General features: G+C 43.4%; 2 protein-coding genes across 2 annotated transcripts in view; one reads left to right on the top strand and one right to left on the bottom strand.

Annotated features, from left to right (window-relative positions):
* Window positions 1-48: 48 nt before the first annotated feature.
* LOC112140425 (homeodomain-interacting protein kinase 2-like) lies at window positions 49-1,623 on the bottom strand. The gene has a single exon (XM_024263376.1). It carries the CDS (start codon window positions 1,621-1,623, stop codon window positions 49-51), a length of 1,575 nt encoding a protein of 524 aa, XP_024119144.1.
* Window positions 1,624-4,396: 2,773 nt separating this feature from the next.
* The window catches only part of LOC112140430 (formin-2), a 21,837-nt gene continuing 12,035 nt past the window's right edge, over window positions 4,397-14,198 (top strand). Inside the window, exons 1-6 of the mRNA XM_024263381.2 lie at window positions 4,397-6,125; window positions 7,491-7,717; window positions 10,860-11,038; window positions 13,169-13,319; window positions 13,444-13,499; window positions 13,742-14,195. Coding sequence (XP_024119149.1) covers window positions 4,660-6,125; window positions 7,491-7,717; window positions 10,860-11,038; window positions 13,169-13,319; window positions 13,444-13,499; window positions 13,742-14,195 — 2,533 coding nt within the window. The 5' untranslated portion in view covers window positions 4,397-4,659. The remainder of the gene's footprint in view (window positions 6,126-7,490; window positions 7,718-10,859; window positions 11,039-13,168; window positions 13,320-13,443; window positions 13,500-13,741; window positions 14,196-14,198) is intronic.

Below are 14,198 nucleotides of genomic sequence, written 5' to 3'. Positions count from 1 at the left end.
TATCAGGCTGCTTGAGAGGAATTTCCTGAAGCTGGATGGTGAAGTTATCTACCAAGTTTTCCTCTTTTTACTTGGTGACTCAGTTTGTGGACTTGGTTCAGGATCCTGGCTCTGTTCAACACTGCGTTTTCTCTTCCGTGAGCCAGCAGGAGAGTTGCTTTTTGCAGCCTCTTGTTGTTGGAGGACGTCCTCTTTGCTCTCAATCCTGGATTTTTTAACAGCTGACTCCCTTTGCAAACAGTGGTCGTGGTCCTGGTTCTGTTCAACACCACGTTTTCTCTTTCGTGAGCCAGATTGAGTGGTGCTTTTTGCAGCCTCTTGTTGAATGATGTCCTCCTTGATTTCGATCCTGGATTTTTTGACTGCTTTCTCAGTTAGTGATGGCTGTTCAGGATCCTGGCTTTGTTCAACACTGCGTTTTCTCTTTCGTGAGCCAGCTTGAGTGTTGCTTTTTTCACCCTCGTCATCCTTGATCTCACTCCTGGATTTTTCCTGGGGAGCAGCTGCTGGCTCCTGAGGAACAGTTGTCTTTTCCGGTTGTGGGTGTCCCTTTTTGGATGTCGACTCTTGAGAATTGCTTTTCTCAGAGTCAGCAGAGGGCTGTTCCATAGTGAAGAATGAATGTTTCAAAGCTTCCTCTGGAGTGATCCGTTTGTTTGGGTCTATTTCTAGCATCTGCCTTAGAAGTTTGATGAACATTTTCACCTCTCTCATCTTTGTCTTATCTTGGTAGAAATTTTTAAGATCATCATAGGAAAGGCAGCAACGGCTGAATTTAACTTCTTGCCCTGTTTTTTTGATCTGCTCTTCAGGTGTGTCCAGCTTCCAGACAAATGTGGATTCATCCTCAGTCAGAGTGAAAAACCTTTCAGTGAACAACCCATTGTCTAAAAGTTTCTGGTCAGGCATTCCTTGTCTCATCGTCAAAGATCTGATGACGGTGTACTCTGAGTCCACTGAATGGATGTGAAATCCCGTGTACAGCCAGGCAAGAGTGTACCCAACTGTCCACATGTCCACACGTTCATCTAAGGGCAGACCCAGAATGACTTCAGGAGCTCTATAACGAAGGTTCTGCATAAAAGTTCCAGTTTCCATGTCTGTAGGATTTATAGCCAAGCCAAAGTCAATCAGTTTGACCCTGAAAGGCTCTGAAGCTTGGTTCACCAGCATGATGTTGTCTGGTTTAATGTCACGGTGGGCCATGTTGATTTCTTTCAGGCCTTTCAGGGAAATTAGCAGCTCCCTAGCAATGGTTCTGATTTCATGGATTAACAGGGGACGGTGTTCGCGAATATTCATGAAGTCATGAAGGCTTTGGTCCAACATTTCATAAACGATGCAGATGTGGCTTCTGTACTCGAACCAGTCGAGGAACTTGATCAAGCAGTATTTATCTGCATCGAGCTTGGTAATTTCAGCCAGGGCGTTTAATTCAAATAAACCTGAGTCTCTATGTGAAGGTTTTGTGATTTTAATAGCAACTTCTTGGTTTGTTGTCAAATCCCTGCATTTTGCTACTTTCCCAAAAGTTCCCTCTCCAAGGAACTTTTCCACCAGATAGAGAGCACAGTCGCTTGGAAGAAGGGAGTTAACCTCCACTTCAAATTTATGATCCGACATTCTGATGATAATTTTCCGTCAAAGATACAGTGTGAAACTAAAAGTAGCTCAGACAAATATCTTCAGTGTAAAAAGGGTCGAACTTGACTCGGCGAGGGGCTTCAACGAAGTGTCTGTCGGTTGGATCGGGGGTCAAGAATAAGAACTTTTTCTCTGGTGTCATTTGACAACAATACCCATTTGATACGTCAAATGACGTCAGTGACGAATTTATGCGCATGCGCAAAAATCCGGGGATTCCCCGGATTTATACGCATGCGCACTAATCAGCATTCATTATTTTATTCAATTTTTTTGTTTTAGTTTTTTCCCCATAGTTTTCTTGAATGAATTTCCTGAAATAGCTTTTGAAAGAAAGCTTTAGGAAGTCGAACTGGCAGAAAGTGGGAGGAGCCTCGCACCCGGTTCTGGAATATTCTTCATTATTTATATGCGGAGCTTTTCCCGCTAAGAAGATTAAGGCTTCGTTCATTTCAGCAGATGGTAAAAAAAAATAAATAAATAAAACGGGAAGGATTTGTTAAGACTGGATTTAGAAGCAAAATTCTGGGGGAAAAGCCCCAAAATGTTTATTTTACCCAAACGTGCTTTTTTTTTTAAAATAATCTTTTATTTTGAAAAATAATGGAGACAACCGCTTCAGCTGGGCTGCAACTGTCACGCATTGGGCGAGAGACTATATGCGCGCAACCACCTGCTGAGCCGCACTCGCAAGTGTGCGCAGCTTTGGGTTCACGGCAGTTATACTCAGTCATTCTATTGGTCAGAATAATCATCGCTCTGATAACTTTTTTAGCATCTTCTTGCAAACCTTTTTTTCCGTGATATTTCTTTAGATAGATAGATAGATAGAACTTTATTAATCTCCCAAGGGAGAAATTCAGGTGTTCTGCAGCAGAACAGAACACACACAAACACACACAATAAATACCAATACATACCAATAAAAAATAACAGATTCATAAAATAAAATACCAGTTTATATCAGGCAGATTTGTTAAACAGCCTGATGGCTGAAGGGACAAATGAGTTCTTAAAGCGCTCAGTCCTGCAGCGCAGTGAAAGTTATTGTAAGTTATTCAAGTTCTATACTGGCTGAAATTAAATTGAATTCCTTTGCTTGGAGTCAGAAGTAAACCCTTTTCTATGGGCGATGTCACACTCAGTACAGTTTTCTTTATGTAGACAATAGCTACTCTCTCAAACGTTATTTATCTTCTTAATACTGTTCACTTCATCGTTTTTTTTACTTTGGTGTTTTATTTTACAATTACACTTTCACAAAGCAACTCTTCTCATGTCTTGTACAGGGGTTTTCTTTCCTGCACTGAGTCTCACTACAAGGTTTTATAAAAAGTTGGCATCTTTGTGGTAATGTGTAAGTTCATCAAAGAAATAAATCGTTTTATACATAAATGTTTAAATTATCTTTGAACAAATTATCCTCAAAAATGTATATATTTTTGTTTTAACTTGATGTCATTGCTTCTATGGTCCAATAGGGGGCGGTGTAGGATCATTAGAAGTAAAAATATTTTCACTAAAAAGAGAACTTATCCAGAACCTGCTGGTACTTGAACTGTGGGAGTTTGTGCTTTTCTGAGTAAAAGTATGTATAAAGACTAAGTCTAGATGATTCCTCAGGCTGTGCTTCAGCGTCTGCTCTCAGGTGTGTGATCCCACTATTGAGCGGCATGCAGGCTTTGACCTTCTCTGATAATTTGATCATTTTTATAATTACTTTCTTTCAATATAACTTTCTTGTGAATGTAAATGCTAAAATATAATATTCAGATATTTTGTTTTTCATTATCTTTATCTTTTTTACTGTTCTTTATTACAAAATTGGCCAAAGTAAACAAAACTATTGTAAACAAAGAATAAAAAATTGAGGAATAAATCTTGTTATTGTCACTGATTATTATCAAAGTATCACGATTGTTGAAATTCTAAATAACTAACTTTCTCATTTGAAACGTGTTTTGTAATTCTTGATCTGGCGTTTCAGGGATTCTTTGTCCCACTAAACTAGTGTGACTCCATCACATTTACATTGTGTTCATGTGTTCTGCAGCTACACGTTATTCCAGGTAATGAAAGTCAGAAACTTTCTAGTCTCTAAAAAGCTTTATATCGAATTAAACACTGACAAAAGTGCCACCATTGTTCTGAAGCAAAATAAAAACGCACTTTAAGTCAATAAAACTAAACATTACATATCTTTAAGAGGATGTTCTGTAAATAAACTGTTGTGAATTCCAATATTCCTCTCACTAAAAGATGTTATATAAGTAAGAACACTTATTCAAAATAAAAACAAGAAACAAATTTAATAAAAAGTAAGAGTACAACTACTTTTATATTTGGTTGTGAACTTAAAGTAAAGCCAAACCCTTAACTTTACATAAAATTATGATCATTTTGTGGAAAATGTAGTGATGGTTTTGGTGTGGGCGGGGCTCCAGACAGACACATAAATTTGCTTAAAAGCAGTGAAAGCAAACACGTGACCCTCTGCATTCATGAAGGAAAAAACAGTAAGGGTGGACTGCTTAGAGGATCATGGGAAATGTAGGCAAGGGACCTGGGGATTGTGGGAAATGTAGTCAGCACAGTGCAGCATGATTAGCTGCAGAGATGCACTCCAACAAAGAAGAGGCTGTGCCCCCCCCACCCCTCCAGCTGCAGCTGAGATGCTGGCAGCCTCCCCACTCAGCCCCCCCACCACCAAAAAAAGCAGCTCTCCGCTGCTTCTAATCTGCCCCCTTTCAGAGGACCAGTGTGCACACAGTGGCTGCGTCACCCCCTTTTAGCAGATGGAGGGTTGTGGGGGAGGGTAGGAGAGGGGAGGGTGCATCATCATCCTCATCACTGCCTTCGTCACTGGAAGACAGCGAGGAAGACTGGCGCACAGCAGATCCTGAAAAACAAACAGCAGGTCCTCCTCCATCAGCGGTCTCCAGGCCACCACCCTCAAAGACGAGCCCCCCCCACCAGGCATGACCTGAGCAGCCAGAGCGCCAGCTGTCAGCCAACATGGGTAACCAGGAGGCGAAGCAGAGGAAGGCTGCCGCGGCTTCAGGTAACGGGAGCTACCCGTCACTGGATGAAGGCTGGAGAGACGGAGGAGGGGAGGTGACCAAGAAGGGGGGGAAGAAACTCCATGGGAAGCATGGAGGCAAAGGAGGAGGCGGCGCGGGTGGAGGGGGGGCCACTCACGGCACAGGACTGGGCAAAAGGAAAAACAAGTCTGAATCCAAGTCCTCCGTGTTCTCCATCCGGAAGAGGAAAGGGAACCTGAGGGGGAAGGCGGACCCGTGCTCCTCGGTGGGGGGGTCAAAGGAGAATGTTTTGGACCCCCATCATGACGAAGGCACCAAGACGCCTGAGCTTTCTGCAGACGAGCTGGGACAGTCAGACACTGAGGCTGTGCTCCCTGACAGCAGGAAGCAGCCACATCCAGGGAGGGTGGATGGAGCCGGGCGAGGGATGCTGCAGGAGGCTGCCACCTCTCCCACAGAGGAGGGGGGGCCGAAGGGGGGCAGCTCGGGCTCTGACACCGACATCTACAGCTTCCATTCCGCCGCAGAGCACGAGGACCTGCTCGCAGACATCCAGCTCGCCATCAGGCTGCAGCATCAGCAGCATGGGGGGGCCCAGCCTGTGGCGGAGGTGTCGGGAGGGGGAGGTCTGAGCTCGGGGGCAGGAGAGGGGAGGAGGGAGCAGTGGAACGTGAAGCCAGCCTCGCCGGAGGTGCTTGACCTGACCCCTGAGTTGGAGCTGGGCTCTGATGCCCTGTCATTCCTGGAGGCGGGGTCTCAGCTCAGAGACCCACCCACAGAGCCACACCCCCTCCCTAACGCAGAGCTGCTAACTGAGGGGGCCGACTGTGAGAAGACAGATGCCAGTCTTTGTGTTGCCACAGAGACTGGAGACCAGCATGCATTGCACACTCTTACAGACATCTCCATGGTTACCCCAGTCACCCCTATCACCATGGCAACCATTCCCAACAGCCTCCCAGAAGTCACATGTGAGAGTAAAGAGGGTGAACAAGAACCAGAACTTGAAACTTTCCAGGTGGAGCCAGAGGTGGAAGCAGACATCAGCCCCCCAGCTGTGGACAGCAGAAGAAGTCCCGAACCAGTGGGCGGAGTCAGCTCCAGCTCCGTATTTGAGGAAGGCGGCGGTCAGCTGGGCTCCGCCACCAGCGCCGAATCCCTGGAGGACGGTCCCAGCACCGGCTCTGAACCCACCCATCCTGTGGCCGTCCACACCGACTCCCCCATCTCTGAGCAGCAGTGCACGCCCACCCCCCAGCAGAGCCCCAAATCAGCCAAAAGCCTCCTCAGGTCCTCTCACTCTCCAATCCACGGGGTGAAGCCTTACCCTCCCATATTTCCCTCCTACATCAAGACCACCACACGGCAGCTCAGCTCCCCGGGTCTGTCGCCCTCACACAGCCCCTTGTCCCCCCGCAGGGCCCACCATCACCTGCACAGGTACCTCTTTTCAACAGAAAGTCTTTACAGTTTGAATTATTACATTATCACGTCATTTTCTTTAAAAAGTGAAAAAAATGGAAGAAAGTTCTAGTCATTCTCGTTCTTTTATTCTAATTCTAAACTGCAAAAAAGGCAGAAAAATCTCATAGAACATTTATGATTTTAGAAATATGAACAAAGGATGTTTCCTGTCTTCTTTAGATTAGATAAATGGATTTATTTCCATTGGTTTGGGTTAAGGGAGCAGAGCCGGTGAAACAATCTGGGAAGTGTTAAAGCCATAAAGACATCAAACATGGAATTCCAGCTTCTCCAATCAGACAGACAGTAACCGATGTTTGGCTAGTTGGTAAACTGCAGGGCGTCTGTGGATGGTAGGAACCCGCCTTTCCTATAAATTAATCATGTGCAACATGAAGGCAGCTGAAGCACCAAAAAGGAAGTCCTCCACAGCTGCAGCTTTGCAGGTCAGACAGGTTCTGTTACCTGAAGCTTCCAAAGCACGTGTCAAAGTCAAGGCCCAGGGGCCAGATCCGGCCCTCAGGGTACTTATAGCCGGCCCTCCAGATCATTTTACTTTATTATTATTAATGGCCTGAAGTTATTTAAGGTTTAAGTTGATTTATTTTGGAATAATATTCTTTTTTTATTCATATTTATGTTAAAAAGTAATGGTTTTAAAGGTTTAAAGATTGGTATTCTGTTAGCTTTTTGGACTACTTTGACATCTACTAAGATTTTTTTAGGCTATTTTGGAGTTTAGCTAATATTTACACGCCAGCTGCTTTGGCTAATTTAGGCTTTTTTCTTTTTTTTATATTTTGAAGTTTAGCTATTTTTTTCAGCTACATGCTAGCTATTTTGGCTAACCTATGTTTTTTTTCTCCAAATTTAGTTTGAGTGTTCAATAAATGTTTATTCAGTTTGGCCTGCGACCTAACGTGTGTTTTGGATTTTGGCCCCTTGTGTTTGACTTGTCTGTTCTAAAGGATTCTCCTCACCTGAGATCTTTGGAGATCTTTGGGTCAGCTGTGTCGCAGAGTCAGATTTCAGGTTCAGCTCCTGCTCTATCCATGAGTCTTTGGGAAAGACACTGAACTTCCTGTTCTAGATGGTTGTTTTCTTGCATGGGAGCTCTGTCTCCATCAGTGTGTATGAATGTGTGAGTAAAACGTGTAGGGCCTTGAAAAAGGTAGATTAGTACTAATGCTGCACTTTAAGGTAGTTTTAATTAAAATGCCTCTATTCTGAAACATAAACACAGTCCTTTTAAGGTCAATTGTTGCAAATACCTCAATCGGATGTAAAGATTTCAGTAAATAAACCCAAAGAAAAACTTTTGTTCTGCTGACCTCTTGAAAGGACCACGGCTGAAGGTCGCCGAGCCCGCAGGCAGCGCTCCAAGAGCCTCGCCGGGCCCCTAAGTCACTCTGCTGACTGGACAGAGGAGCTGGAGAGGAGGCTGAACAGCAGGGAGGAGATGGGAGGAGGCTCTGGGGAGCATCTGCTGGGCTACAGAGGAGGAGGCAGTCAGCCCATCTGCGCCACCAGGAGATCGTCCGTCTGCGGCTTTCAGGACGTTTTCTCAGGTGAGCAGGTTGACCTCTTACAGTTCAACGATTGTGAATGCAGAGCAGAAAACTTGTGCATGATGAGCTTCATTATGAGACATGAGTAATAAATAACTTAAGTGCTAGCTGGTTGATCTGTTCTTCGACAAAAGAAAAGCAACGCACCTTCTTCCCATCAAAATGCAGAATCTCAGCTTTGTCTCCATCCTCAGAGTAGATCTTCAGCCGCTCTGTGAATCTCTGCTGACAGCATCACCATCACATGGAATGATCATGATCTGGTTCTACAGAGCAGCTTTTCAAAAACCATTTTTGTGTAGATCTTAAATACCGTAAGGGCAGCGGTCTGCAACCTGTGGCTTTGGAGTCGCGAGTGACTCTTTTACTCCTTCCCTCTACATTAAAAAATGTAACATATTTTTGGACTACAAGGTGCATCAAGCAAAGCAAAATAGTCAAATAAATCAAACTTTATTCAACTCAGTCATAAACAGTTGAAGCACTGTTTGTTTCACTCTGCCTGACACCTGACTACATTACCCACAATGCACCAAAAATTCATCATGCAGTGTGGCTTCTTACTAAAATTGTACTAAAACACTGAAAAAGAGCGCCATGGAACACAGCAAATCGATTTGAGATCAGTGAGCACAAACAGAATTTATAAATGTGGAAAATAAAAGCATCTGTAAAAATTAAAGAAAAAAAAAGAAAAAATAAAATGTAAAAATTAAAGGATTTTTAATGTTCTTTCAAAGGATAAGTGCCAGGTCTGAAAAATACATTAAATTAGCTCTGATCTAATTTTAGTGAGTTAAGTTTACCACATTATAGTTGAGATACACCAAATGAACTATATATACATATATATATATTAGATCACATTATACTACAACATTAGCTGCATTGAGATCTAAAATTGTATAATAAGCCGTCTTTTATTTTGAATGGAAGTGATTTGAACTTCTGTCAAAAGTTATAAACTATTTGATATTTTATGTTTGCGTTTTATTCATGGAAAAAATAAACATTTGTTTATATTCATAATGATACAAACAGAAAGACAGATATGTGTTTTATTTTTCTAAAATCAATGAGATGTTGTGGCTCCTGTTAGGTTTTTGTCAATGAGAAATGACCCCAAATGGCTTTTTAAGTGTTGACCCCTGGCCTAGTGGGAGGAGCCTCCTGGTGAACCTATTGCTGGCCCTTAAGGGAGCAGAGACACTCCTCCCACCTTACCTACATACAGTATATTGGCTCTCATCGGACATAAGACTGTAGTCTTGAGTGTGTTTGGGTGACTACTCTCAGGGCAGGTCCAGAGGTCGGCGCTGTGACCGGACTGGAACACAATCTAGTTCTAAAACACTTGTTTGACACATCAATCCTGTCATGATCCAGATCTGCTGTCTGCTGATCCGTCCCTTGGAAGAGCCACAAGAGTGGCCGACTCGAGTGAATCAGACAATATACCGTGAGTCACAAGAGCGATGAAGTAATTGGACGACCAGACCGCCACCTTTCTTTAGGGCTTCACATCTGAACCTGCGCAAAAGTGACCTACTGCTGGCTCACAGCGCTCCCTAAAGGGTCATTACTGCCAACACTTCCCTCATAATGACTATCACTGTTAGCTGAGTAAATCATATGGATCAGTGCTGCTTCTACAGACCAGCACTAATTCTCTCCGCAGCACAGGAAGGCCATGTTTTTGAGATTTGTTCTCCAAACATCTGCTGGTTTGTTAAATGTAGACTTTCTACCACTGACTCAGCAGTTTGTAGCTGCTGTTGCTGCATTCAGGTGGTGTTAAGTTATTTGACCCACATTCCATGCACTGAAGACTAGAGGTTTACGAGCTGGAACTAGCTGGACATCCTACGGTGCAGCAGCTCAATAATGGAGGATGTTCAGCAGATGTTCTGGTTCTCCTTCAGACTTCACTGGTGTCGCTGCTGCAACCTTTGTAAACAGTAAGAAAGTGTGGATTAGAGCAGAAGTTATGATCCGAGGCTTGAAAAAATCTGAAAAACCATCAGACTCCAGATCCACCTAAAACTTGTTATGATATAGATTAGGGGTGTCAAAGTCAGTCCTTGAGGGCCGGTGTCCTACATGTTTTCCAACAAACCTGCCATTGAAGCTCCTTATTGGCCAAACACACCTGACCTGATCCAGGTAATCAGCAGCAGATAAAGCAGAGTTTCTGGAGGTTTGACTTTGAACACCCCTGATATAGAGCCTCAGACTCAAAAATTGTTCAACCACCAGTGGGATAGGCTCCAGCAACGCTATGACTAAAACAGATTAAGCAGGTTTAGAAGATGAACGGGGGGATTTTAGACCCTGTCCTGTCACACGTTTTCTTCTCTTTTTGGTCATAGTTTGCCATCTTAATGTTTAAACATTCGGCCCACCAGATGATTTAATCCGGCCCAGTTGTGAAGAGAAAAAAAAATAAAAATGTTGAAAAAAAAATTAGTTTCGAGCCCATTCCTGCAACTACCCCTGGCTGCAGTATCAACATGGGCAGGGTTAAACGTTTAACCCCGCCCACATTGAGCCTCCCCCTCCCCCCGTTTCTCGTACTACAGCCAGGGGCTTCTCCATTCCTGTCTCAAGTTACGGTGAAAGAAATGCCTGCAATGTGCAATTCCTCCACTAGGGGAAGCAAAGGAAAAGCAAGACCAGTCAGGTTCTCTGCCAGCCTCACTGCTGCTAAGTTGCTATAAAAATGATCAGGTGATACACCACAATTACCAAAATGTTATTGTCAAAAAGATAATAATAATAGCTCTAATAATAATACAAAAATGATTGGGCTACTAGGTTGTTTGAGGCATTTTTTTCCAACTGACAAAATAAAAACAAAGACACAGATTACAAGTTGAGAGTATGTTATTTAACACCCGTGCTTTAGATGTTATTTTCATCTTAATTAGGTTATTTATCAACACTTAACTTCTGTCAGCCTGTCCAGTTTCCTGCATTTTGGTTCCTGCACCACTAATTCCTCACACGATGTTTCAAAAAACTTTGAGAGTTGAACCCTCCACAGTCTCCACCGTAGAAATAACAGTTCCAGCAGAAATGAGAGTCAGAAAAAACTTTTGTGCTCAAACGTGCGGTTTGACTCATCAGCTGTGTTGTTGTGCAGGCCGAACTCTCCTGGAGAAGCTGTTCCTGCAGCAGAAGCAGGAGGAACCGGAGGAGGCGGAGAGGCTTTGCGCCCGGATCCTGGCCATGGGTCTCCTGCTGCCCTTCACTGACTGCTTCAGAGAGCCAATAGGAGACAGCCCCGCCCACACCTGCTCCACCGCTTCAGCAGCGTTTGACGTGAGTCCCTCACCTTGTCAGACCTAGTTTCCATCAGAGCCTCCAGGGAACTGCTAGACACACCTTTGAGATCCAGCCGCTCCTCTCTACGACCCTCCACGGGCCAGATTCTTGATTCATTTCTAATTGAACTGAATTTCGATTCAGTCTGAGATTTATCAGTCTGAAAGTGGAACAACTAAACCAAAACGGACACCGTAGCCGCACATGTGATGTAAACATGTTAGGAATGAGGTGATCGTTGAGCCATGACAAATGTAGAGCATTGATTGTCGTGTTTGCAAAGAGGAAGTAATTAGTCCAATTGATTGCTTGTTAGAGCGTTAATTTTAACACCACTAAAAACACTTATTACTCACTTTCCTGTGTCTCAAATGGCACGTGTGTGGGGAGCTGCCGCAGTGTCATCCTAAAAGCTCTACTGTAGTTCCTTAACAGAATTCTCTTAAAAACAACAACAATGATATACAGCAACTCATTAAAATGTGCTGGGATGAAATACTGGCTCATTAAAACAACTTTTAACAATTTCTCACTGTTTTCCCGACAATTTATATGTCACAAACACTTATTAGCGTACCTGTAGCCTTAGCGTCTTTTGTAACTGTCAAAATAAAAAGTTTGAATAAGTGAAAAAAGCTGGGAAGGATTTGTAAAGTGCAGCACCTTCATCTTTCCCTTTTGTCTTGACCCGCCCCTGTAATGGCTGACCAATGACTGAAGAGATCTTTAGTTACGTGGTTTTGTTTTCAAAGTTTGGTCCTAAACAGAAATCTCCGGTAGACGCCACTCTGAGTACAGACCAAATGCAACATTCAGGACTCCATCTGGGACAAATAAGTGGACTCAATCCGAACCGACAGACTTCCCCAGCCTGAATAACCCCTAAGGCTTTATCTTTAGCTATGAAGTAGTAAACATTGTAATGATAAGGGAGCAGCAGTGAAAAGCTGCTGAAAATTCAGGATTGTGTGTGACTGACACACTCCATGAACATATACTCAGTTTACTGATTTCACTGCTATTTCTTTCCCATAAGAACAACGCAGTAGGAAGGAAGGTTTTTATGTTTACAAAATTAGAGAATTCAAGAGATATTTTAATATTTCTGGAGAATATAACCATTACCAAAAGAGACAAAAGGATCTTTGAACATTCATTACAGCTGCTGTACCTGTGGATGCTGATGAAGACTTTAACTTTAAAAATCCCTCTTCAAATGACAAAATAAAAAAGTCAGGACAACTTTAACTCCACCTTTAAATTGATGTGTGTTCTCTCCCATGACAAATATGGACAGGATTTTATGTCTGCCACAGACACCAATGAAGATAAAAAAATCCTTGAAAATAAAAGTTCAGCGGTCTGTCTTGTGGGGTCCAGATGACCCCACGTGGCTAGGATAGCACAAGGGTTAAGAAGCTGTTTTTAACGAAACTCCATCGTGTCATTGTGTCAAATGACGAGTCCTCTGTGTGACTCTTTACAGATTTGTTACCATTAAAACAATTTATAAGATCAAGAAAACACAAATGTACTTTAATTTATTTAGTCAAAATTTTATGAAGCACAAGTTCACAACCAATGTTGCTTCAAAGCTCTACACAAAAATGAAAAAAGTAATTTTAGAAACAAATTTAGTCTAAATACTTCCAATAGTTTCAAAATAAAAGCCTATAAATGCCAAAAATACAGGTACCCTTGGATTATGCTAGAAAATGCTCTGATCATTTCAGGTTTCAAATACAGGCAACAGATAGAAGCATCTTTCAGGGAGGGGGTCTCCTCTGAGACAGAAGGTGAAGCTCAAACAGGGTAGGTCCTTAAACGTGGTGAAGAGCAGCTGGAGGTTTGGAAATCAGGAGGAATGACAACTGGATGTCTTCTTAGTGAAAGAGTTACAGACATTTCCAAAATCTCTCAGGTCTGGGACATATAGTGTCAAGATGATATTTATTTTCTGGTCTGAAAATGTCTTTAGATCCTCCTGGAAGATAGAGAGAAGACTGTCTCTTCAAGATGGATAGATTTCATTAGGCTAAAACTGAATCTGTACATTTTATCAATTTGTGGTGCTGTGAGGACTTTTATGACTGACCTAAGGACAAAACGTGTTTTTTTTTTCTGCAGCATGATCAGCTGTACACGTGGGCTGCTGTCAACCAGCCTCCCCACGCCCTGGATCCTCTGGAAGGGAAAATGCTGAGTCTCATCAGAGGACCCTGTCCTCCAAACAGGGCGAGTGGAGACAACCTGGCGGGATCCAAGTCTACAGAACCAGGTAGTCCTCCTCTAATCATATTTAAAAAAAAACATTCTGATAAAAATAGTGTTTTCAGCATGTTCTTTTGTTTAACTATTGTCTTCTTCTGACATTGTGCTGTGATGTCACGCCTTCTGGACAGAACACCATGAAATCATCCTAAATGGGAAGGAGCAGCTGAAGGAGCAGATGCCAGAGGTCAGTCCCTGTTCTCGTCTCACATGGAAAGTGAAAATTCCCTTTTTTTAACACAGATGGTGTTCAAATATTTATTATATTAATCCTTGACATCAATTTGCCTCATTGGTTATAAATCGGTTTCACTTGTTTGCATCTCTTTTCTTTGAGAAATCCTGGAGACGGTTGTGTCTTTCCAACAATGCATACATGGCTATTTCAGATTTATTTTTAATTTCTTTAAATGTATTTATTTTCTACAGGAGCAGAACTCCCACCCAACAACAAAACTGAAAGAAAAACACGTCAACGTCATTCAGCAGCTGGAACAAACCATTGAGGACCTCAGGACCAAGATAGCTGAGCTCGAGCGACAGCCCCCTCTGCTGGACAGGGAGAGTATGACACCCCCCATTTCTACGATAGACCGGGAATGTGGGGGGGAGGACGGCCTGCTGAGGCCATCGTGTGACGCTCACCTGCAGACTGAGGCAGCGTCTTGTTTGAGCTGCCTGGAGGCCAAGTCGGTCCAGACGTCGCCCATGGAGGAGGCTTTTAAGTTCACAGCAGCCCCCAGCGAGGCAGCCCCGCCCCCATGTACATGTCTGCAGGCCCCTCCACAGACGGGCCAGACTGGTACCCATCCACCCGCACCACCCCCTCCTCCACCTTTACCAGGAGTTCCACTCACAGTTCCCCCACCACCTCCTCCGTTACCTG

This window comes from Oryzias melastigma, linkage group LG19 (genome assembly GCF_002922805.2).
Source record: "Oryzias melastigma strain HK-1 linkage group LG19, ASM292280v2, whole genome shotgun sequence".
NCBI lineage: Eukaryota > Metazoa > Chordata > Actinopteri > Beloniformes > Adrianichthyidae > Oryzias > Oryzias melastigma.
Note: the sequence above shows the minus strand (reverse complement) of the source record. Positions and strands in the feature narration are given on the sequence as shown.